Here is a 25,027-nt window from a genome sequence, read left to right as displayed (position 1 = left end):
AGGGTCCAACTCGGCCCAAGCCAGAACCTTCACACTGCTGTTTTTAGCTCGCTAACTGAAGCCCGGCTAGTGCAAGTCTGTCTGCCTGAGCTGGGAAGCGTGATCCCCCACTCTAGTGGAGAGGGAGCCGAAGAGGGACTGAGCCAAAGTCCTGACTACAGATGTAACCCTCTCACTCCACGGCAAGGGCTAAGGAGAAGGACCCTGTGCACACAGCCCAGGGTGGGGTGAATGAACCCTGTATTGTGCTAATTAGGGGCCTACTAGAAAAGCAGACACAAGGCAACCTTGGGAAACAATTGCAAAGTGGAAAGCAGTGGGTTCCGTTCTGCTGTGTCCGCCGAAGTGACAATGTCTTGGTGCCTCCCTGAGGTCAGCAGCTTGTGATCCAGGGGAGGTGAGCATGAGAGAGTCCTTCCACTTGAAGTGTTGGAAATCCCCCATCCTCTCTCCTTCCCATTCTGTATCAGCAGTTACATTCAAATCTGTTTTGGCTATAGTCTCTTGCAGTGCAATGATCTCCACACTCTCCATGGAGTGTCGCTTTTAGGCTCCAACAGTTTTACATACCAGTCCCAAAATCCTGCTCAGATTTCATTTATGCTATTTAGTTTAGAATCCCTGTCTCTTTCGTGGCCCAGCCTTCTTGCTCATCCAAGTTCTTGCAGCTTCTGAGAGACATGGAGCCTGGAACCCCTCCTGTTACAGCTACAGAAGCCATCAGCTGTCATCTCTGGGACCTCTTGTCCTTAGTGGTCTCTTTGTCTCCTCTGACAGCACTGTCAGAGCATCCTCCCCCATGGGATCCTCTCTAACAGCTGTGCTCGCTATTCCAGGCAGCAGACTAAACCTCTACTCTTCTTTTAACCTAATTGTGTGTGGATTTGGTGCTCATGATTTAAATAGCAATACTCAGAGCCAAGTCTGCACTGGGCGTACACCTACACAAGCTTTCTCTGTGAAGGAATCCCCGAACACCGGTGCACCTGCTCCCTAACCCACACTGCCGTGTGACCCGCTTCTGGCACTCTCCCAGCCCTGCTGCGTCACTTCAGGCCTGACCTGCACTCCCCTGCCCAGTTAATTCCAATCCAGGGTGCTGGGATGAAACTCCCACATGCACTTAGTCCGCTTATGAATTACCAGGCTCTGAAATCCAGGTCTGTAGAATAAATAGGCTTGTGCATTTGTGATTGCTTTCCTGAGCTGCCGTAGCTGTGTTGTGCTCTTGCAGAGCATGTGGGAACTCTAGAGAGAGGAGAATTCATAGTTGTCCCAACATCAAGAAGTTCGTGTAGAATATAAAAAACCCTATAAGCGCAGGCTGGTGTCAAGGAGAGTTGGAACCTGGGAGGTTCCTCTGCCGAATTCTTGCTGGGCTGTGTTGTTTTGTTGGTGTTTAAAGAAGCCTGTGGGGTGTGCTGGGAGAGAGGGTTGCAAGGATACACAAACCCTCCTCCCCTCTGCAATAGACTGCAGAGCATACACAATTAATTATTCATTAATTATGGAAAACAGGCACTGCTGGCTCCATGGCTCCAGCTTCTTGAGTTATTGCTCCGCAGCTGAGCTAATGGAGCAGCCTAGTCCCATTGGAAAGAGGTTCTCCTGCCTTTATGTGCTCCCAGGGCCCCAGCGAGGACATCCCTGTGCTCGGACTGAGCCTGGTGCTTTGCACTGTTGGCTCCTTCACTGCAGTTTGTGTTTCAGGGTAGTAGTTATCTGGTTACCTGCTATTCTCTGCAATTCACTGACTAATGTATAGGATGGCAGGAGAGGAGCCCTCATGGCATTACACCATGGCGGTGTGGTGAGGGAGCTGTATCTCAGAACCTCGAAGGGAGAGATGCTCTTGTTAGAAAGCGGCTAAACCAGACCCTCCTTCCATTTCCTTTAGCCACTGGCCTGGGGAATAATGTTAGCTCTGGCGTCCTTCCCACCTCCCGCGAAAGAGCGGTGTCAGGTCTTGGGAGGGAGCAGGAGCCAGGTTTCCTCGGTTCTGTTTCCAGATCAACCACATGTATGCGCCCTTAGACAAGTTACCTCCCAGTCCCTCAGTCTTCCCAATCTGTACCATAGGGGCAGTGATATTGTCTTGCATCGTTGGAGGGTGGGAGCTGTCATTAATCCTCAAACAGAAGATGCCAGCAAAAGGCTCTTAGTAGTATTGGCTGTTAACTAAAGATTTGGCTCAAAAAAGGGAGGATGGGCAGTGAGGAAGAGAACAAGGGTTGAAATTCCAGCTCAGCATAACCGAGCAGCGGGATAATGCCAGCGCCTGCTGGACTGACATGGGGAGGCTGCAATGGACACACTCAGGCTCGCACACTTGCACAGAATGTGCTAGAATCACCTTTGGACACCAGTGCTTTCAGACCCCCTCCTGTCACACTCACCTGTTCCAACCTTTCCCTCCACTTCGGCCTGTGAGGAGAGGCTAATGCTGGGAAGGTGACGCATGCAGCTGCCTTGCTGGCACATCCCCAATCCCTGCTTGAGATCTTCCTTTCCCCCATCCACATCCCCCGCAATGCCACCGTCCCAGGAGGCTCCCGCTCACGGTGTGTGAGAAAATAGCCTTTCTCTAGAGACACTTGAACAGTGGTTTATGGCTTGAATGGATGATTCCCCACCTCTTCTCCGCACCCCCTCTCAGAGCTTGGTCCCTGTCCTCACTGCGGTGATGGGTCCTGGATAGCTAGAGAAGGAGCTGAAGGCGCACACATCATGTCATGCCGATCAGTTCCCGGTTAGGGACTTCAACTTGCAAAGGGAAGGATGTCTTATTTCTGCCAAGGAGACAGTTGGCAGCCGACTAACTGAATTATGGAGCCTGCTGAAAGGAGAGCACATCTACCAGGGGCTGGGCCTTGTTAAGCCAATTGTCTACCTCTTGCCTTCCCCTCCCGCTGTTGGCTGGAGATACTGCTGTTGTCTCAGGCCTAGGTTACACTAGGAAATTACTTTGGTATAATTACATTGTTGCTGTTTCCGGTGTGAAAAATCCTTGCCTCTGAGCGACGCAGTTAAACCGACCTCGCCCCAGTGTAGACAGCGTTGGGTCAAGAGGAGAATTTTCCCATTGACCTAGCTCCGGCCTCACAGGGAGGTGGATCACCTCTGCCAAGGGGAGAACCCCTCCCTTCGTGTAGGTAATGCCTTCACTGAGGCACTACAGCAGCGCTGCATTTGAAGTGGAGACAAGCCCTAACGTTCTCATAAAGATTACGGTTGGTCTGGTAGCCTTTGCTTTCAAGAAAAGCAGCAAAGTGCTTTGCTAGCAGCAGATAAACGCTGCGGAGGAATTTCAGCCAGCACACGCAGAGGGGTTCAGTGCAGAACTTCCCATGTGGGTGCCTGGTGGGTTTGATCCCTCGGGATTTGTCTGTCTCTAACGTAGGCTGTGGTTCTTTGAGATGGATGAAGTGTCCCTTAGTTCCATACCCATAGACATCTTTTATCCTCTGCTGAGAGTGCTAACTGTTGGAATAAAAACCTCCTTGTTTCCAGCAATGCAGGCAATCTTGGCTGTTGTGACAGTAGATTTGTGTCGCAGATGGTGCCATGAGACATAACATCACGTATGGCACAGAGCCCCTCAACTTGCGGCCTAGGGTGGTAGACTGTGTGGCCACGAGGAAGATGCTGGGTTCAGTTCCCTACAGTGTGAGTTGGCACAGCTGCTCCTTGGATGCTGTAGGAGTTGGGTCTGCTCCCCACAGGGCTGAATTTGCCCCAGTGACTTTCAGGATGAATTTTAAAATGACTCTGGGTCCTTCTTCCAAACCAGGCTCCTCATTGTTTTGCTCCTTGCTTTGCCAGTCCCTCCCCTGATCCAGCCCTTCGAGTTCCCACCGGCCTCCATCGGCCAGCTCCTCTACATCCCCTGCGTGGTCTCCTCGGGGGACATGCCCATCCGCATCACTTGGCGGAAGGATGGGCAGGTGATCATCTCAGGCTCGGGGGTCACGATCGAGAGCAAAGAGTTCATGAGCTCCCTGCAGATATCCAGCGTCTCCCTCAAGCACAACGGCAACTACACGTGCATTGCCAGCAACGCCGCCGCCACCGTCAGCCGTGAGCGGCAGCTGATCGTGCGAGGTGAGAGCCTGGGGTGCCCCAGGGGGTGGGATGTGGCTTTGCACACTCATAGTTCTGTCCTCTGAGCATCATCTGTTGTTAGGGCCACGTTCCCGAGACGAGGGGCGTTGCAAACCAAAGCAGCCTGTGCCCTCTTTGGGGGTAAGTGAGATGGAGGTAGAGGGTGGCAGTAGGAGAAAGACTTCAGAGGCATAGATGGGAGAGAAAAGAGCACTGCAGGTGGGGTTTGAAATGAGGAGCGGAACAGAGATAGCACCGGTGAGACTGCAGTGGTACAGGCAGGAGGCCTGTGCTGCTGAATCAGCGAGATGAGCCCCCCAAGAGCCATGGTGGGTTTCAGCCATGGTGATCATGCTGTTTAACTTTCCCCAGTGCCACCTCGTTTCGTGGTCCAGCCCAACAACCAGGACGGCATCTATGGCAAAGCAGGGGTGTTGAACTGCTCTGTGGATGGGTATCCCCCTCCCAAGGTCATGTGGAAGCATGCAAAAGGTAGGTGTGAGCTATGGTCTCTTACGCATGTGACATCTGGTTGGGGGGATGGCCCGTTCATGGCAGCTGCTCTGCCTGGGCAAAGGACACACTTGAGGGGTGAAAAGGCATGTGGCAGCCATGGCTACTCCTCTCTGTGGGGAGTTTCCTATCCCATGACAGCCCTTCCAGGGGCTCTCCTCGATGCTAGTCACAATCTGGTAGTTACCTTAGCAAGGGAGTGCTAGACAGTATGTGATATTGCTCAATTGGGATTATAGCTCACTAGGATCGTGCCTACACTGCTAGCACGAGAGCCCATCATGTGAAGGAGCCAGCTTGTAAGCACGCCACACATGCAGGCTCCATGCACAGCCGTGTGTGTATTCCTCCTGGCACCAGCCTCTGAGCCCGTTCCAGAGGAGAGCTGAGGAGACTGACCAGGCATTTTAGAAAGGAAATAGAAAACCTTTTCTCCTCTCACCCCTATGGGCTGCAGCCCTGCCTTCCTCCCTGCCACACGCACCCTGGCACAGCATGCTGCAGATAGTGCTCAGCCCTCGGGGCCCATCTGCACTGGCTCGTAGGAGAGAGCTCTGATGATTTGTAAAATCCTAGCACAGGTCAGCATCTTGTAACCAGACCTTTCCTCGCGTCTCTGTCCTGGGGCTTTTCGGCCTGTCCGACCTGGAAGTTCGCTCTTGTACCGCAGCTTCCGCTGGCACTTGGATGCCATTCTGGGGGTGCCATTGTGAAGCTTGACACATTTAAATCTCTCCCTCTCCCCAGCAGACATAGCTATTTTCCCCTTCTTCTGTGCTGTGGAGGGGGGCGTGAAGCCAGTCTGGTGCCACTTTTGCTGGTGGCCTGCATCTTTTATCCACTCGCCATCGTGGGCGATGGTGCAAGCTGGGTTCTGAGCCTTGTGCGCGGCAGGCAGCTGAGCGTGCAGACCCAGCTGGGAGCTCATGCTCTCTATGGGACTCTTCCAGCAATGGCAGCTGTTTTTTCTCTTGAACTCCTCTGGGTAGAGGGATGTCCGGGCAGGCTGAGAGGGAAGCGTTAGGAATCTGGGGGACATTTCAAAGCAACAGACAATACCAATCTCAGGTGCCCTTAAACTTTCTCTGCCTTCGTTGTGTCCTCTGAGGATTGTTTCTTCGTGTCTCCTCCTAGGAAGCGGGAACCCCCAGCAGTACCATCCTGTGCCCCTCACGGGCCGCATTCAAATCCTCCCCAACAGCTCACTGCTCATTCGCCACGTGCTGGAGGAGGACATCGGCTATTACCTTTGCCAGGCCAGCAACGGCGTGGGGACGGACATCAGCAAGTCTATGTTCCTCACCGTCAAGAGTAAGTAACTCAGCCATTTCACAGCGCGTCCGAGGTGGAGAGAGCTGGGCGGGCAAGCCAGGCGGGGAGCAGAGGGAAGATGTCCCCCCTCAAATTGAATGCAGAGAGGAAAGACAAGGGGAAGCAGGGAACAGACGCAGCGCTTGACATGCCCCCTAATCTGTGTGGCCTACAGTGTTTGGAGGGAGAGAGCAAATGTGGGGAAAGGACAGCTGCCCAGTGAGGAAGAGAGGAGGTCAGTTACTTGAGGAGGCACATTGTGTGCTGGGCGTCAGGATGTGACTGGGCTGCCAGGAAAGCCGGGGTTCCAGTGTGCTCAGGAAATTGGAATGCAGAGTCCCTCGAAACACCAGAGAGAGAAGAAAGACTCCAGGCATTGGGGATGGGTCTGTGGTCAAACCTAGTGAGCTGGGGAAACTGGCCAGAGGGTCTCCGTGGAATGCACAGACTACGTAACAGCGGAGGTGGTCCCTGCCACTTCGCAGTAGGACATTGCCCAAACACTGACCTTGGAGGTTATCTGTCAGGTTATTCGATTTTCACAGAACATTTTTCCAGTTGGGAATTTTGACAAAGAATGTCATTGAAATTTCAAATGTTTCTGATCAGCTGTCCTGTCCACCTGCCAGCAGGGGTACCCAGAGAGCTGAATGGCTGGTACAGAGAGATCATGGGGCCATTGTGGGAGTGATTATGCTGCAGAGCGTAAATTCATTGGGATCGTTGCCCTTGGTGAGGGGATCAGGGGTGAATGGGGTCCTTTACAGGCAGCAAGGATTGCATCTCAACATCTGGTTTTGGGGGTCAAATTTTCTTAGATTTCAGGGGGTGCCTTGTCTCCTGTCTGTAAAGCACCTAGAGTGCTGTGGGTGTTGGCAAGCAGAGGGGAGTGAGAAATGCAGTGTCTGGGTGGGTTTATGTCCCCTGTATCTCTGGGCCTGTGTCTCTCCCCAACTGCCTCATGCCCCAGCTAGGTCTTAAATTGAATCCCCAGGGGCCAGGTGGAGGGTAAATTTCCAAAACACCCGGGCAGTAAAGACGACACATGGTCGTTTCATTTTATCTGTTGCTCCGTGGTGCAGGGGAACGCAGCGTGGCTCAGCCCATGTGTGCTGGCTGCGGGCCAGGCTCTCCTCGCTGGAACGGTGTGTCTCAGCCAGCTCGGTGCAATGTCATCTGATAGCTCCCTCCTTTTCTATTTGGAGATGCTGTATCGCACACAAAGCCCTTTCCGCCTCGGCAGACCAGCATGTGAATTCCTGGCAGTCAATGCAGAGGGAGCTGAAAGAGGGATTGATTCCTATCCCCGGGGAGCTGCTTCCCTTACACTATCAAAAAACACTTTGTCCTTAATAAAACTGGGCAATCGATCTACATCATCCGAGGGGAAAGGAGGCAGGGAAATAACTCTGCTAACTCCCTGCGTATGGGCCTGGCAGTGTTGTTAGACACCTTGTTCGCACTGCGCGCGGTATTGGATTCCTTGCTCGCTGCTGTCAGCGCAATAGATAATCTCCAGCTCCTTTTGTTTAGTTTTGTTGTTGCAAGAGCTTAAATCTGAAAGAAGCAGAATATCTCAGTTGTGCTCATTACTGCAGTGGCTCACTCGTGTCACTCGAGTTAAGATCGTGTCACGACTCCGTCACAGATCATCAGATGTTCAGGGATTTATTACCAGGCTGGGAAACAATATCACGCAGGGCTGCAGCGAGCCCTTTGAGCTATTTATTCACCAAACTTCACAGGTTGGTACTTCCTGCCTTTCAAGAGTGTAGCGCTGCTGTGTGTGGTTAAACAGCTGTCCTGCTCCATTCCAGTGCTGAGCCCTTCATGGCTTTGGTAAGCTAATTAGCACAAGTAAAGTGCTTTGAGATCCACGAGGAGAAAGGAACTCTGGACAGGCTAACCATTAATGGCCCACGCTTTCCCCTTAGGGCTTGCACGTACACAACTCTTAGTGGAGTCAGTGGGAGCTTTGCCTGAGCGAGGACTTCAGGATCTGTCCCTTTGTGATTTTTATTATTTAAGATGCAGCTTCCCCCAGCTGATTGGTTATAAAGCCTCAATCCAGAAAATACATGTGAGTAAATCTATGCGTGTCTAATTTACTTCAGTGGCACTACTCACATGACTGAAGTTCATAGGATCAGACCCTTATGATGGCATATTTGGGGACTGGCAGGGGCTGGACAGAGGTTTTAGACCCACTGACTGGTCCAGGCCCAACCCATTCCACATCTTGAGGCTGTCTGCCAGCATGATGAAACTGGCTGTGCTCAGGTAGGAGCTGGGGAATTATTTCCACTAGCTTTAAATAGGGCCAGCCAGCACCTGATGCTTACTGCACCCAGGGTCTCCTCTTTGTATTTGTATGCGCAAAGGTTTTCATTACAAAATAAACATGAGTAAGTCTGCCCTAGCCTGGGTCATGCGGCCACCCCAACTCCAGCTGAGGCTGGCGTCCCTAGCTTGGCATTCCCGAATCTCTGCACCCAGTGCTTATCAATTCCCAGTCAGGACTCAGACATTAGAAATTAGTCGAAAAAATGAAATGAACAGACTGGCTCTGGTAGCCCCTTCGCCACGGTATTTCCCTCCCTTCCCTCACATGTGTTAATTTCTCCTGTGGACTGATGCATTGAAAAGAGCAACTTCAAACAAAATACTTCAATAAAATGCAGGTACAAAGTGCAGGTGATTAATCCAGAGTGAATGTGCAGAACTATCCAGAGTTTGAACTGTCTCCGCGTCCCTGCTACCTTGTGTAATTGCATCCCAGGACAGGTTGCTTGCTGACTTGAATAGCACATAACCTTATTATGCATGTGCTCTTACGTTTCTCGGAGAGCTCGGCAGCCTTTGAAAAGGCTCGACTGAATAGGTAGACAAAGCGCCACAGCCAATTAAACCTTATAAGGGTTCTTTGTTTTGTTTCATTTTTTGATTTTGTTTAGTGAAATGTCAGGCTAATTAAAGTGAGATCAGTGCGAGCTTTCATTTAATGGCAGGTCACTGTGGATGGAGTCAAATGAAAGTTAATCAGAGTCCAAACAAAATGTGCCTGTGTGTGGAAGAGAGACGGGGACTGGCCTTTTAAAGCCATATTGCTGAGAAGAGTCCAGAGGCTTCTTATATGTGGGGAAGGTTCTGTGTCTCTGTGCCCAGATATTGCAGTGATGGGCACTGAGCAGATCCCCAGAATGGAGAGAGAAAGTCCCATGTAGGGATTTATGGGTGTGGCTTGGAGCCTTGCAAACTCACCAGCCCCATAAAGACTGAGCTGCTGCTTTTGTCAGATGGCAAGTGAAGAAAACAGCTCTGGTTTTATCCTCCTTGGAAGTTTAACCCTTGGGTTGCCTTTTCTCAACCCTTCTTTCCTGCCTTTAACAAACATTGGGTGGAAGTTGTGAGAGCACAAGAGGGCAGAAGGTAGTACCAGCCGCACAATGGCTCCCAGAGTGCGGGACAGGACATATGTGCACTCATGAAGGAGTATTGTCTAGTGGTCAGGACTCTTGGGTGCTTGTCTCAGCTCAGCCACTGGCTTGCTCTAGGATCCCGGGGCCAGTCTCTGTTTGCCCACTTGTTATATGGGGATAATGCTACAGACATCACAGAGATGGTTTGGTACAAGTTATGGTTAGTAAAGTGCCGTGGGGTTTGTAGAAGCTTTTGTGTAAGCATCCCAAGTAATTGTTGATAATGTTAGTGTGGTTCTTCCCGCAGAGACACCGGGAAGGGAAGGAGGGGGACGCTGTTCTGTTCAGAACACGAGAGTTGGTGAGTCTCTCTTGGCTTGATTGAGACACGAGAGGCTCTTAAAACTTGGGGTTTTCCCTCTGGAAATGCAAATTCAGTGTTGATCTATTTTATTCCCTATGCCCTTAACCCAATCATTGAGGCTGCTCCGGATAGCACCTGTCCTGGGCCAGTGTAATTTTGGCAAGAAAGTTTCACATTTTAGGGGAAGTGTTTTTTTTTGTAGCAGCTGTTTACTACAGGGGAATAGGCAGGTGTTTGGATGTGAGAAGTAACCCTGGGGGAGGGCTTAGTGAGCAGAGAGCCGGTGAGGGGATCAAGGGAGCATGAGCACAGTTATGCACCATTTTGGGTGTCGAGAGAGAGGGGGCCTGATCCTCAGTGGGTGGAAATTTTGTGCATGTTGTTGTGATGGCGCTATGACAGTTCGCATCCATTGAGTGTCCGGTCCAGTGTGTACGTACTGTGGTTCAGAGATGGGGCGTCTCCCCTGGAGATGATTTTGAGGCTGCTCCTATACCCTTGTTTCTGTGTCTGCAACGCAAAGGCCAGGTGCATTCTCTCCTCACCAGCCCAGGAGTGATCTCCAATAGTCTTGTCTCTGCTGCAGGACGGATGCTAGCCAGGTTAATGCAGCTCATATGGGTAAGTTGAGGGGAGAGGAGGAGCAGGTTGAGAAAGCTGTGTCTGTCGTTCTCTATGGGCCATGCCTTGCAGCTCTCTCGTGGAGTGTGCTGCAGTGAAACTGCAAAGGCAGCTGTCCCATTACCTTCCTGAGGACCCTGCTGGCCCATCAGCTTGGAGGGCCTCCATTTTCGGATACAGGTTTCTGCTTCAAGATGGCTGCTGCAGAAGAGCAAGTCACACACTGTGCTCTCTTGGGGAGATGCTGCATCTGTTCATCTGTGTTCCTGCTAATCTGAAATAAAAGGTGCAGAGACTTAAAGGGACATGCTTTGTGTGTGCAGAAAACACGGCAGCAGGAGTAAAATCCAACAGCACCGCAGGACAGCTCAGGTTGCTGTTTGCAAGACACATTTTGGAGAGGGGGGTGCAGCCTTCACTGGCTGTCAGACCCTGCCCTAGTCCCCCTCCATTCGCTTGAGCTCATTTTCAGGCAGTAGCTGCTTCCTCCGCCTTTGCTACCTCTCCTCCCTCCCCCCCAGCCCCGTTCCCTGTCAGCTGGTTTGACAATGGCATGAGTACAATATTGAAGATTGCAGAGGGCCATCACCTTTCCTTTGGAGAGATGATCAAGTGTCTGGATAATAGGCCAGCAATCTGTATGTCTACAGCATTTACAGAGAAGTGGAAAAGCATCTGAAACAGCTTCCCTCTTCGGCTGAGCCTGCGGAGCATGAGATCAGAAGTGCTTAAAAAGCCTGCAGGGCAGGGGTCTCATTGGGCCTCTGTCTAACTGTCTGTGTTCCCCAATGTTTCTGACATGCCAACGCAGAATGAGGTGAGGGCGGGAGAGATGACATGGAAGTTCTGATCCATCGTGCTTCTTTTTGGACTATGGATTTTCAGACTTCATAAGATAAAAGCATCATTTTATCGACTGCTTCATGAAAGCCTAGACTATTAGCACATAGGCCAGCCTTGCGCTCAGGGGGAGCAGCAGTCCCCTATCTGTGTAGCCCAGGGGTCAGCAACCTTTCAGCAGTGCTGTGCCGAGTCTTTATTTATTCATTCTATTCTAAGGCTTCACATGCCAGTAATACTTTTTAATGTTTTTAGAAGGTCTCTTTCTGTAAGTCTATAATATATAACTAAACTATTGTTGTATGTAAAGTAAATAAGGTTTTTAAAATGTTTAAGAAGCTTCATTTAAAATTAAATTAAAATGCAGAGTCCGCTAGACCAGTGGCCAGGACCCAGGCAGTGTTGAGTGCCACTGAAAATCAGCTCGCGTGCCGCCTTCAGGTAGCTCTTCAGGCCACCTGGTGTAGTTCTTCAGGCCAGGGAGAGTCTGTACAGACCCGGCACAATGGGGCCCATGCTTGGCTAGTCTCTAGGCTGTAAGTGTGTGATCATAACATACTGAATTTACGTGCAGGGTTTTCTAAAGAGCATTTTTGCTCTGTGCACGTTGGAGGCAAATGTAAGGTGATGCTGTCAAGTTTAAAATAACAATTTAAAACAAACAAAAAACCCTCCTTGTGTAAAATTCCAGGAGTTTTAAGAATCAGATTGGCGTTTCACCTGTAATGCTCTTTTTTGATGTTTCTGCACTCTGTCTTAGCTGGACAGCAAGCAGAAATCTGTCCATTTTCTCCCTGGCTTCGTGCAGTGCTTGAGGACAGATTACGATGCCCTGATTCTGAGTCATCCTGTCCGCCATGAGGAAGGCCGAAGGCGATGGGGCTACTTGTGGAGGTCAATACTACTCCGTGTGAGCAATGGTGTGGCAACTGGCCTGCAGCTTGCAAACGCTGCAGGGGAAGTTAACTATCCAAACAGCTGCTTTCGTGTCTATTAACAAATTCCCAGCATGGGAATATTACCACATGTTTTGTCCCTTTAAAGGTAGTGCTCAGGAGAGCGTCTGTGAAAAGCTGTAGCTGTGAACAGTTCTGAAGTGAGCTGTGTCGCTGTGATGCACTCCAGTTATTTGGGTGTCTGAGCCTCTCCTGGCAGCCAGTCTGTCCCAGCCTGTGTAGTGGTTTAGCGATGTTCACAGAGCTTCCGTAGGGACTAGGTCGAGGCCATGTAGTGAGCTAGGGCAGGATTGAAAGCGTGCAGCAAAAGGGAGGCTCACCCTTTACACAGTTACGTAGAAACCCCTTCTCACTGGGGCTGGGGGACATGGTGAAAGCTCTAGGTGTGGATCTGACTAGGTATTGAGCTCCTCATTCGAGATGCTGAGCACCCTTAGCTCCCTTTGAAAGTCCCCGGGTGCTGAAGGGTGCTCAGCAGCTGGCATGGTCAAGGCCCTAAGCTGGAGTTGGGAGATGGCGTGCACACGCGTGTGCCTCCGGTCTGGCACATGCCTGCTCCCTGCCAGCAGAGGCACCAAGCTGGGATGTATTTGGAGGTTCGCTGTCAGTACTCCAAGAGCATAACTGATTGCTTCCATGCAATTTGAATTAATCTCATGCTTCAGGTGAAACTCAGCTAATCAGTATAGACAAGAAGCTGAAATGGGTGCAATCAAATTAATATCACAGAGCCAGCTCTGGGGTGGGGTGGGGGGGGAAAGCATCATTCTTTGTTGTGGTTTTCATTGGATTGTCATTCCAGTGCAGTGCTGCTTTCCTTACCCCCGGCCTGGGCTCAGGATGGCAGAACGCACAGCGCGTTGACAATTCCCTTTGTAGCAATCTTATCTCTGCCCACCAAATAGGATCAGTCTCTTGTCTGTGTCTTGTTAACAAGAAACAGGGACACACAAGGGAAAAACAAGAAAAGGAAATGCTGTTTGGGGAGGAGGGGGCTGTTCTGGCTTGTGGTTTGGAGGGAGGAGATGAGGGCATGGGGAGTGGGAGATTTTAGTAACTGCCAGAAAAATGGTTCCCAAAGGAAACCTTAAAAAACAACCACCCTACAATGCACATTCCATCATATCAGCTGAACTCCTGACCCTGTTGTGTGCCGTGGTAGGAAGCCAATGGTTTGCAGAAACAGGGCACAGCCTTGGGGGCTGATTTTTCAATGATGTTGAGCACCCACAGCTCACAGTGTTGTCAGCAGGTGCCCAGCATCTCTGACAAATAGAGACACAAAGGTAAAAACTCGTCTGTGCCAGGACCTCCCTGCACCTCCCCACGAGGAAGAGCTCTTTCCTGACATTAAGCTTTGGTAGCGCCTTGAGCACTACAGCGTTGTATATCGGGTCGCAGACCCTTCCTACCGGGGAGGGCCACCTGGCTAGATCCAGGCTTGTCCGTCAGTCTGTCCAGCCTACTGTTTGTATCATGGGATGGCATCTGAGGTTCGTTTTGGATGCTGTCCTCCTGCTCACCTGTCTCCAGCCCCTCTCTGGCTGCTGCTAGGCTGGCTGTTGGCAGGGCGAGTCCAGGGCTTTGCTGGGAAAGCGGGTGATCTGGAGAGGATTTGAGATCTTTGTGCAGATGCCTCTTGATGCCCTTTCCACACCTGCCCTGACACGACTACAGCGCAGTATGTCACTGGAAAGTCATAAGGGGCAAGGGGTCCTCCGCTGGCTTGACTGGCTTACACTCAGCCCACCCCAGCCATGCTGGGCTGTGCCAGCCTCGCCGTCCCTATGGCCTTTCTGTGCTTTTCCTACTCTCTCTCACGCCTCAATCCTTCACCAAGTGCCCTGCGCACAGGTGTGCTGGCTTCTCCCATCCTTACCACAAGCTGAAATACATGGCGCAAGCAGCCCAGAAACCACAATGAGGGCTCATGTAACGATGGGCCCAGAGCCACGACATGCAAGTCTGGGGTGGGGATGGAGCTGGATGTGTCTGCACTGCAATCAGACACCCGCAGCTGGCCTATGCCGCTGACTCGGGCTCCTGGGGCTCAGGCTGTGGGGCTGTTTCAGTGCCGTGTAGACATACCAGCTCGGGCTGCAGCCTGAGCTCTGATACCCTCTCACTTCACAGGGTCCTTGCACTGGGCTTTAGCCTGAGCCTGAACGTCTCCACCAGCCCGAGCTCCGTGAGGCTGAGTCAGCGGGCATGGCCCAGCCATGGGTGTCTGACTGCAGTGCAGATGTACCTGCAGACAAGGGGGAGTTTGCTTCCTGTCTCCAGGCAAACTCATGAGAAGTGCTGATTTTGCTTTAAGCCTGCGATCTGGGTGCGGAGCGAATCCCGGGCCGCTCAGACCGGATGGGGGCAGCGCACCGGTCTGAAGGAGAAAACTGGTGTGGTAGGAAACATCTGCCCATGGAGTCTGCGTGACGCCTCAGGAAAAGAGCCTTGCGGGTGAATCAGGCCAGTGGAGTGCATTCTCGGGCCTCTTTCCCCCCAGGGACCTCAATGCAGCCTATGTCGCTGTGGACGCTCAGCTGGAATCTCAGCCACTTGTCAAAACCATATAGGCAGAGAGAGAGGAAATTATTAACAGAGAGAGACCAGGGCAAGAGACCTTGCACGAGAAGCGTTATTAAGTTCCACCCGCAGAGGGGGGAGGGGTGCTGCTTGTCTGAACTTTTCCTTCTGAGACTGGTAGAGCCGGGCTGTAGAGAGCAACCCCCTGCAGCCAGAGCCTAGGCCAGCAGTCGGCAACCTTTCAGAAGCGCTGTGCCGAATCTTCTTTTATTCACTCTAATTTAAGGTTTTGCGTGCCAGTAATACATTTTGACATTTTTAGAAGGTCTCTTTCTATACGTCTATAATATATAACTAAACTATTGTTGTATGTAAAGTAAATAAGACTTTTAAAAGTTTAAGAAGCTTCATTTAAAATTAAATTAAAATGCAGAGTCCCCCAGACTGGTGGTCAGGACCCGGGCAGTGTGGGTGCCCCTGAAAAGCAGCTCGCGTGCCGCCTTCGGCACCTGTGCCATAGGTTGCCTACTCCTGGCCTAGGCCATGGGGAGGGTGATGTGACTCCATCCCTGTGGCCCAGAGGCACTGATGTCCCAGGCTCCCAATTCATATTGCAAGGGGAGGTTAGGGAAGCCATGGTAGGTGGGAGATCCGAATGATACTTCGTGCTCCCCCGGTTCCCTCAGGTGTGGCTTTGCCATCAAAGCCAGGAGCTGGCAGTCAGGACTCCTGGGTTCCCATCCCTGCCATGCCTCGTCATGTGACGTTGGGTGTCATTTCACCGCTGTACCACAGTGTCCCCAGCTACATGCTGGGTCTCTGTAGGACCCGTAACCCGGGAAAACTGACTGACTTGCTGTGAGATTCTTGGCTAGAAGGGCCTAAAGACACATGGAACATTATTAGTCGGCATGTCATCACTTAACGCTGGAAATGTGAGTCCAGCCTGGAGCTGTTCCCCTGGACACACCTGTCCCACATGCCCAGGGCACTGTCCTCTAGGCAGTAACGACCCCCCGTGTGTCCAGCAATGAGCCTCCTTGCCACGGTATCCAGCTTCCATAAAGAGGTGGACGCTTCCAGGGTTTCCTCTGTCAGGAGCTTCCCAGCCATCCCCAGCAAAGGCTGAGAGGCAGTAACAGCCACAAGCCATGTCAGAACCCTTCCTCCCCTTCCCTGGCTGCGCCCCTGCGAGGGGAATTCCTGAAGCCACAGTGCAGCAAACCTTGCACAGATGCGATGATTAAATTAGCTTGAGTGGCAGCATTTGGTCCTGCTCCAGTGTCTGACATAAGCCAGTTTCCCACCTGGCTCCAGCTCAGAGAGCATCCAGAACAGGTGCCCTGCAGGGTTTGAACTTGGAATGAAATAGGAGAAATTCTAGGGTATGTGGTGGGGGAGGAGGTGTCACTTTTATTGTATCACCAATTCTCGCATCTTTATCACGAGTCCTGCAGTAGTCCATGTTTTCCTAAAGCCCCATCTCCTGGAGTCCTGTGACGGGAGAAGAATTTCCACTTTCCTTTAAAATAAAAAGTCAATTTCTAGCCTTCCTGGTTGTAGCAAATAGCTTGAAAATGTGACCCAAATGCATCCTAGAGACTCAGACACTGGAAGGCAAAGAAACTCCACCATTTATTATATTTCTAATCTCACTATTTTTAAGTCAGTCTCGTGCTATTGGGGCCTGGGTCATGACTTGTGGAAGCATGGGGTTGGCTATGCTGCAGCGTCACCCCTTGCCATCTGTCTGGAGTTTGTGGGGTATCAGTCTGGTTCCTGGCAGGCAGGAGAGACACACATTGTCTCTTGTTCTCTAGCTGGCACCTCAGGGGCAAGGCTGATGGATGGAGGGGGTCATGGGGCCTGACCTCTCCCCTCTGGCCCCCTGAGCTGGCCTCTCGGAAGAGGGTGGCTTGGGGGAAGCTTGCCTTGGCCTGCTGGTTTGGCTCTGTGGTAATCAAGGGCGTCAGTCTAGCACAGTATCTTGTGTAAACAGTCTGAAAACGGGCTGCTACCTCGGCAAGCCACAGGCCACACAGTGAGCGAGGCTGTGAATCCTTGGCTGGAGTCTTTTCGGAAGGGGTGAATCAAGAGGGTCAGACGGTGGGGGAGCGACGTGTCCTTTAACAATACTTTGTCCTTCCATGGCCCATCCACCCAGGCCAGGAACTCAGGACAACTTAGCAAGCATCAGTCAACTAAGCCTCACTGCTTCCCTGGGAATGGGATAAATGTCAGTTTCCCTGTCCATAAAATGGGTATAAAGAGTCCACTGAATCTCCTAGAGTCTTGCAGCAAGTCAGGGGCAGAGACCGGACTCTCCCTTTCTGTTTCTCTGACCACTAGCTGAGCTAGGAATAGAACCTAGGCATCCTGGCTCTCTGCACTCCTGTTCTCATCCCTACACCCATTCCCCGCCCAGAGGTGGGAAGAGAACCCAGGAGTCCTGACTCCCCCATCACCCCGCATGCTCCAGTCTCCCGTCTCCTCGCTGAGCAGAGTTTGAGCTGTTCTGCTGATGGCAGGGCCGGTGCTACCATTTAGGCAGCCTAGGCAATCGCCTAGGGCGCCAGAATAATTGGTGAGCGGCATTTTGCCAGAGGGGGCAGCAGGCAGCTCCGGTGGAGCTGCCGCAGTGGTGCTTGTGGAGGGTCTGCTGGTCTGCGGCTCCAGTGGAGCTGCCGCAGTCGTGCATGCGGATGGTCGGCTCCTCACGCAGCTCCGATGGACCGCCCCGCAGGCATGACTGTGGCAGCTCCACCGGAACCGCGGAGCACCAGACCCTCCGCAGGCACCACTGCGGCAGCTCCACTAGAGCCGCCGGACCAGCGCGGGAGGCGGTGAAATTGCTGTCCGCCTAGGGCGCTCAAACCCCTAGCGTCGGTCCTGGCTGGCGGCTCCATTTCCATTACTTCTGAATTAAAATGTAAAGTATCTGCCAGGCGGCCAAGCCCCACTCAGTGGCGGGAGCCTTCGTGGAACCATTTCCCAGGCTGGAACAGGTGACACCGTGTCCTGATAACTGTCTAGTTTCTGAAATAGATTTTCTCCCCTCAACTCGCTCTCCATTCCCCGGGAACCGTGCAGCACTTCATTGGTTAGACTGGCTTTCTCCCTCCCTGGGGGGCCCATCAGCCTCGAAAGAGGCCCAAACTGGTGAGAGGGCAGGGGAGCGAGGGAGAGATGAGGGTGCACAGCCCTAGCCCTAGCCAGCTCAAGGAGAATCGGTGCAGCGGGAAATCCTTTAGCTCCCTGTTTGAGCCTCGGAGTGCCAATCCTAGGAAATTAGAATGGAAAATGTATGTAGTGTTGGATTTGCTGCTTTCCCCTCTCTGGGCAGCACGCTGCTCTCCTGGGAAGTTGATATGTTTACATCCACTGTGCTGCTTTTAATCAAACATCAATAAGTGCATGTCAGCGAAGCAAAGCTTGCAACAGAGCTGCCCTCTGAGCCCGCTGCTCCCAGAGAAAGGGGCTAATTGCTCAGCTGCAGAGCAGCTTTGTGTATCTTTTCCATGCCCCTTTGCCCCCCATCCTGCCCAGAGACTGGCTCTGCCGGGTTTGCTGGTTGATCACTTTTCTGTAGGATCAATTTTGGATTTGTAAAGACCAGAATTCCGGGGCTGCCACATTCTCCAGCTTCTGTCGCCCCACCCCCAGTCAGGAGACAGGAGAACGTGTGTGGTAACTCGGTGAGGACTCTGCAGCTGGGCACGCAAGGAGCACTGGGATGTGGCACCCTGAATTTGGCATGCTCTGAACAGCCTTCACGGCAGGCAGTTAAGAAAAGGTTTGCGCCAGCCCCTGCCAACTAAATGCATGGTCTTTCCCCTCCTCTGCTCCGGCTGTGCAATCGGATCTGAATTGCAAACAGCCTGAAATTTGGGGTTATTTGTAAAGAGCTGGACCAACACTCTTGAGTTGAGATGGAGGTTTGGACATGGCTGCTGCTTCCTAAGGAGCTGATTCCAGGCTGCCAGTCCAGACGTGGAGGCTGCTCATGGGATTCATGGACTCCCACCTCGCACAAAGTTTTGGGTGTGTGGTTCCAGGCCCATCTCTGCTCTGTGCACGGGGCAGTATGTTCTTACTGCTCCCCTGGCATGTAGCATACACGAGCAGCACCATGGAGGGGAAATCTGAAAGCTCAGTGGTGTGTCAGATCCTTCAGTGCCTGGTGTCTATTGTTTACAAGCCTTTTGGGCCTCTTGACCCCTTTTTTCTGCAGGGGCATCTGCTAGGGAAGCTGGTGCAGACTGGCTGGGCCATGAGGGTGTCGATGTGATAAGCGAGGTCTGGGCAGGTCAGCTGATGGCTACAAAGTTCCGTTAGAAACCATTCCACAAAAGCCAACGCTGCCATGACGGGCTGTGGATGGGTGGAGCAGGAGGCAGCTGCGCACTTAGCTTGTTCCTGGGGCTGCTCGGTGGGTATGTCTCACTCTGCACTTGCTCTTTGGTGTCTTCCCGTTAACTGAACCATGGGGCCACCAGGGAGTGTGTGTCTGTGCAGAGATGCGCCAGGAGCTGTGTGTAGCACAGCAGTCCCTAGAGGCACAGGGTAACCAATGCAAGCACCAGTAACCACAGGAATCTGTCCTCTCTTTAAAGGTCACCTATCTGCAGCAGGTAGCGCCTGAGCCATTAACCCCTTTCAGGATGGCCCTGGCTTTGCCTTGCTCCGCTGTGCATCTGTTATGTCTTTTCCTATTGCGTCTCTTTGGGGGAGAGACGTGCTTCGGGGGCAGCTCATCCCACTACCAGACTCATGCTGCCTAATCCGCAGGAGAGCAGTCACTGAGGCTGGAAGCTTCGTGGAGTGAAGGCTGCCTTGAGATCCAAGAGTCTCTCTCCTCTGCCCCATCGCACTGCCTTGGGGTGGATTGAGCTCAGGGTGTGCAGTGAACTCATCCACCCCTAATCTTTTCTCATCTTGGCTCTTGGCAGACATACGTTTATCAGCTACCCCATCCACATGTGGTGTGGCCAGCCAGAACCCAGACCTCCTGCTCCCAAACAGCCCTGTACCGCTTGAGCCTCATTAGCGTCACCGATGCTAGGATTCGTACCTCTGTGAACCACAGCTACTAGAGGGAAATGGGGCTTCTGGAATGGCCAGTGCATAACACCTGTCACCATTGCAGGTGGGCTCTCTCCCCCCTGCTGAGAGGACCGTGGCTCCAGGGGCAATGGCTGTGTCTGGAAGGGTGGACACAACAGAGGCAGGGGCCCAAGCGGGACTCGGGAGTGACCATTGTAGCCAGCTGGGCGAGGCTAGTACCTGCTGGAATTAAGCATAAAATATGACACCACATTGAGCCCCACTGCCCAAAGAAATCCAAACTCACCGCATGCAATGACCAGACTAGTTTACACGAATGTACTGACTAGTGTGTGCATACACCTGTGCTGTGGATTGGATGGGATCAGAGCTGCCCAGCTGTGTGTCACAGGACCTGTACTGCTAAGAGATTCTCCTTTAGCCCAAGGGCTGTGGCAGCAGGTTCTGTAATTCTGTTTCTAGTGGGGCTGTGAAGTTCCCACTGGCCTGGCATGCAGCATTGTGACAAACAGGAAGCCCAAGGTGGCTACAGATTTGTTACCAAGCTTTGCACTTCTGTAGCCCCTTGAATGCCAGGATCTCGGTGTTGTTCCCAAGGCCCAGGTGGCAGGGAGGTGCTGCTGTCCCCGTTTCACTGACAGGGAAGCTGGAGCACAGAGGGGGGAAGTCACCTGCCCAAGGTCATACAGGACATCGGTGTCAGACTGCAGCCCTCCCAGCCCTGTGCTTTAGTCACTAGTCGGGTCATCCACCCTCCCTCTCATAACACACCTGCCGTGACCCTTTTTCCTTTCTGCAGTCACCACACGGCAAGCAGTTAACTGCACTAGGGTGCTGGGAGCCCTCCCAAGGTAGGGAACAGCGACCCAGGGAGGAAAGCTCCTGCACTCGTCTCTGAGCTCTCTCCTGTGTCCCCTGCTTGGCTTCTGTGTCCTGTGGTGACTCGCATGTTCCCTGGGAAGTGGTCCTCCCTTTCCTCAGTTGTTTGCCATCTCTCCTGCCGCCCCCCCCAGCCCTCCGCATTTTGTCTGCCATGCGCCTTCGGAGTCGCACCACCATTCATGTGTAAAGTTTTGCGTGGCCACAGCTCCCCTCGGGCGGGCCCCAGGTGGAATTTTTACAGGGTGCTTTGAAGGCTTGTCACAAGGCAGAGCTGTCCTTGCCAGCTGTCAGACACAGCCCCCACCCCTCCATGCCCACTCCCCCAAATCTGATTTGTCTGCTCTGCACCCCACTAGCACACGCAGCCAGAGAGGAAAGGTTTCTGTAGCTGTTAATTGAATTACATTGCCACAGAAAGCCGAGAAGTCATAGCTCATTAAACTCTCTTGTGTCCCATTATAACAGTGTGTGTTGCCTTTGCGCATTGTCATTATCATATATTACTGTGGGACTCAGCAGTGCTGTTTGTTTATGCATTACATTTTTTTTCCTGCTTATCCAACCCCCTCAAGCCTGTTTTTCCTGCATGGTGTATACCGCTCTGGGGACTGCGAAGGTGCAGCCTTCCTCGCTTGCTGGATAAAGAATGACTTTTTTAGTGAAAGCCAAATTTGATTAACTGCAGGCTTGGTCTGTGTCGGGGGCTCTGCGGTGGTTTGTTTTCAGTCTGTTTGTGCTTGCGAGGCGGATGAATTGGGTTTGCTACAGTTGTGCCAACCCTAGTAGCAGGAAAGGACACGTTAGGTAGGAGCCATCACAGCACATGATGATGGCGGGGGAGGGACCACACACAATTGGGGCTGATTGCTCAGTACATTTCCTCGGCCAGGATTCTTGTACTTTTACTGCAAATGGAATGTGACCTGGAGAGTCGGGCACCAAGCTGAGAGTCAGGAGAAGGGAGATTCACAGTCCAGGTCTGTCCTTGGCTCATAGCGTGACCCAGACCCCGTCACTGAACCTCCCTGGATGAGTTTTTCCTCCCGAGTAGAATAGGGGTAACCCTCCCTCGCATGAGTGCCATGGCAGTGGCTGCAGGGCAATGTGCAAAGCCTGCGGGATGGAAGAAGCTCTAGAGAGGCAAAACTCTGATTTACTATTGACAGTGTCCTGATTCTCTCGTGCTGTGACTGGAACCTGGGCACCAGCTGTGGGTGCACAAGCGCCTGGAGTGTGGCGGGGCTGAGTGTATTTTATTAACTGGACCCTAAGTATTCTCGAAGGCTCATTATTTGGAAGGCTTTATCATAGGGGGAGGTCTGCCAGCAGTTCCACTTTATTGTTCAGTCTCTCTGAGATGGCCCTGACTTTCTGTAGCCAATTGCAATATCCAGCAAGTGTTAAATATACAAAGGGCACAGGCCAGCAAGCTGGACTCCCCTGCAGATTTGCATTCATAGTTCTGTGCCTGATCGAGAGAAGGAAAAGATTGAGAGGTGCTGGAAGCAGGCCAGGCCAGGGGAAGTGTAGGGACTGAGTGACCCCCCCGGCAGCGTGAAGATGCCCGGAGGGGCCTGGCTGAGAGGCCCTTGTTCTCCAGGTTATTGCCAAGAAGCTGGCTGGCTTCTTCCCAGTAATTAGTGCAATCAGCTCATTTCTCCCAGAGGCTGGGTTCCCTTGTTAGATCCGCAATAGAGGTCTTCCTACAGGATAGGGAACAACTAGATACCGGGCACAGTGTTGGTATATAATACTCTAAATACTCACAGAACAAACCTTACTCACTCCACAGTCACACCTGAAACATACTATACCAGAGATCAGAATGGTCCTGATGGCCAATTGAGATTCCTTCCGATCACAAGACGCAGGGAGCTGGTGAAAATTACATCTATATCCACAAGGGGCTCTGGATCAATGAACAACTCCAATCTGCAGAAATCACAGGCAACCATTTATAGTCCATTCCATCGCGTCATCAGTTCTTTTCCTTTGTTTACTAGGCCTTCTACCCACACAATTCCAGAGACAATTCTGGGTGGGCCGCCATGATCCAGGGCATGCCATTGCCTCTAGTTCTTATACAATTTTATATCAGTCCAGCTCGTAGTGTTTCCTTTTCTGCTGATTCTTTGTATTTTTCTTGGAACATAACAAGATTGTTTTTGCACAAATAGTTCTTCTTCGAGTGCTTGCTCATATCCATTCCAAGTAGGTAGGTGTGCGCACGCCGCGTGCACGTTCGTCGGAAGAATTTTCCCCTAGCAACACCCGATGGGTCGGCAGGCGCCCCCTGGCGTGGGGCCGTTGCGGCACCGCATATATACCCCTGCCGACCCGCCCGCTCCTCAGTTCCTTCTTACCGCCCGTGTCGGTCGTTGGGACAGTGGAGTGCGGCTTAGCTGACCTCCCCTTCCCTAACTCTTCACCCGTTTTTTGTCTTTCTAAGTTCATAGTTCTAGTTTGTAGACTGTTAGTTGTTAGTAGTTATTAGTAGTTGTTAGTATAGTTACTGTATATAGATAGAGGGCTGAGGTTCAATCCTCCTCACCCTCCCGGGGCCCGGGCTCATGCCTGGCTCTCCCGGTTTCAAACAGTGCTCGGCCTGTCACCGGCCAATGCCTACGGGAGACCCCCATGATCGCTGCCTGAAGTGCCTGGGGAAATCCCACCTTACGGACAAGTGCCGTATTTGTAAGTCCTTCAAACCACGGACTAAAAAGGAGCGGGACTCTCGCTTGAAGCAGCTCCTGATGGAGGCGGCCCTGATCCCTGCAGCTTTGGCACCTAGTGCGCCGCAGTCCACACCGGCCAGAAGTGCTCCATCAGCACCAGAGACAGCCGGTACCGCCAAAACACCTCGACACCAACAGTCTCCGGTGCAGAAGTCAACCCGGCACTGCTCCCTGTCCCCGAAGGCAAAAATGCCAAAGGCTCCTGCGGCTGCATCTTTGGAACCGCAGTCTGAGCATGGAAGACCGAGCCGTCTGGCACCGCCAGCTGCCGCGGCACCGGTGATTCCCACATCGTCGACTCCGGCCAGGCAAGAGCCGTCGAGTCCGGTATAAGACAACTCCCCGGCGCATGCCTTGGTTGAGCTTGCTGTTCCCACCACGCCGGAGACTTTCGCAACGGCGAGGGAACTGATTGCACTCACAGAGCCTACTCTGCCTCAACCCCTGGCACCACCGGTGCGGGTCCTTTCTTCAGCGGGAAAGCTGGCGATGATCAGGCCAACGTCCACCGAGGCGACGCACAGGCACCGTTCACGGTCGAGGTCCCGGCACCGCTCCCGCTCGTACCGCCGATCCGCATCCAGATGCCACTCGCAGTCCCAGTACCGATCCCCCTCTCGGCGCCGGTTGTACTCGCGGCACCGGTCCAGGTCGTGTTCTCCGGACCGGTACTCATCAAGGCGGTCTGGCTCCCGGCACTGTTCCCGGTGGAGTCGATCCCACCGTCGTTACTCTCGGTCCCGGTCGACCTCCCGGCACCGCGCTGGTCAAAGGTCCCGGTCCCGATCTCGGCACCGGTATGACTCCTGGTACCACTCTCCGGCACGGCGTGACGTCCGGTACCCACCGCACGGACTATCCACTCCGCTCTGGCCGTCGAGACACCCCTTGGGTTCGTCCCGCCCAGACAGCGCTCTGTATGGGGATTTGGACCCCCACGCCCGTGCCCTCCCTGAATCCCAGGGATTGGAACACCCAACGCAGTGGTCCTTCTGGACGCCCTGGGCCTACCACCAAGCCCAGGAGAGAGAGATCCAACTTTTTGTCAGCATGGCAGACAGGATGAAAGGTCAACCCGACTCATCTCAGAGAATATTCGTCTTGGGTCACGGCGTGCATTGAGCGTGCCATGATTTAGACCGTCCTTCACGCCCTCTCCAGGCCGAGGACTGCAACATTCACCAGGGCTCAGGCCTCATCGATTGCAATTTCTAGCTCGTGTGGCCGATCCATGGAATATGCCGTAGCTACGTGGTCTCGTGGCACAACCTTCCTCTGCCCATTATCCTTGGACAGCAATCCAGGGGACGATGCCAGCTCTGGCTTGGCTGTTTTGCATTCACAGTGCCAACTCCGACCTTACTCACCGCCCTAAGGTAAGGCTTGGGATTCACCTTACTTGGAAATGGATATGAAGCAAAAGCACTTGAAGAAGAAAAGACGGTTACTCAACCTTTGAACTGTTTGTTTGTTCTTCGAAGATGATGTTGCTCATATCCATTCCACAACCCGCACCTCCTTCCCACTGTCAAGTAGCCGGCAAAAGGAACTGAGGAGCGGGCGGGTCGGCAAGGGGTACATATATGTGGTGCTGCAACGGCGCCGACGCCAGGGGGCACCTGCCGACCTCGATTCCATCCGGGTGTTGCTTAAGAGGACAAAAATTCTTTCCGACATGCGTGCACATCATATCAATCG

General features: G+C 52.6%; 1 protein-coding gene across 1 annotated transcript in view; it reads left to right on the top strand.

The window, feature by feature from the left end:
* DSCAML1 (DS cell adhesion molecule like 1) overlaps positions 1-25,027 on the top strand; it is a 323,770-nt gene that overhangs the window by 208,199 nt on the left and 90,544 nt on the right. The window contains exons 9-11 of the mRNA XM_075073502.1: positions 3,823-4,101; positions 4,474-4,593; positions 5,749-5,925. Of these exons, the coding sequence (XP_074929603.1) occupies positions 3,823-4,101; positions 4,474-4,593; positions 5,749-5,925 (576 nt within the window). The remainder of the gene's footprint in view (positions 1-3,822; positions 4,102-4,473; positions 4,594-5,748; positions 5,926-25,027) is intronic.

This window comes from Chelonoidis abingdonii, chromosome 18 (assembly GCF_003597395.2).
Source record: "Chelonoidis abingdonii isolate Lonesome George chromosome 18, CheloAbing_2.0, whole genome shotgun sequence".
Taxonomy (NCBI): domain Eukaryota; kingdom Metazoa; phylum Chordata; order Testudines; family Testudinidae; genus Chelonoidis; species Chelonoidis abingdonii.
This window is presented reverse-complemented; position numbering and strand designations above follow the sequence as displayed.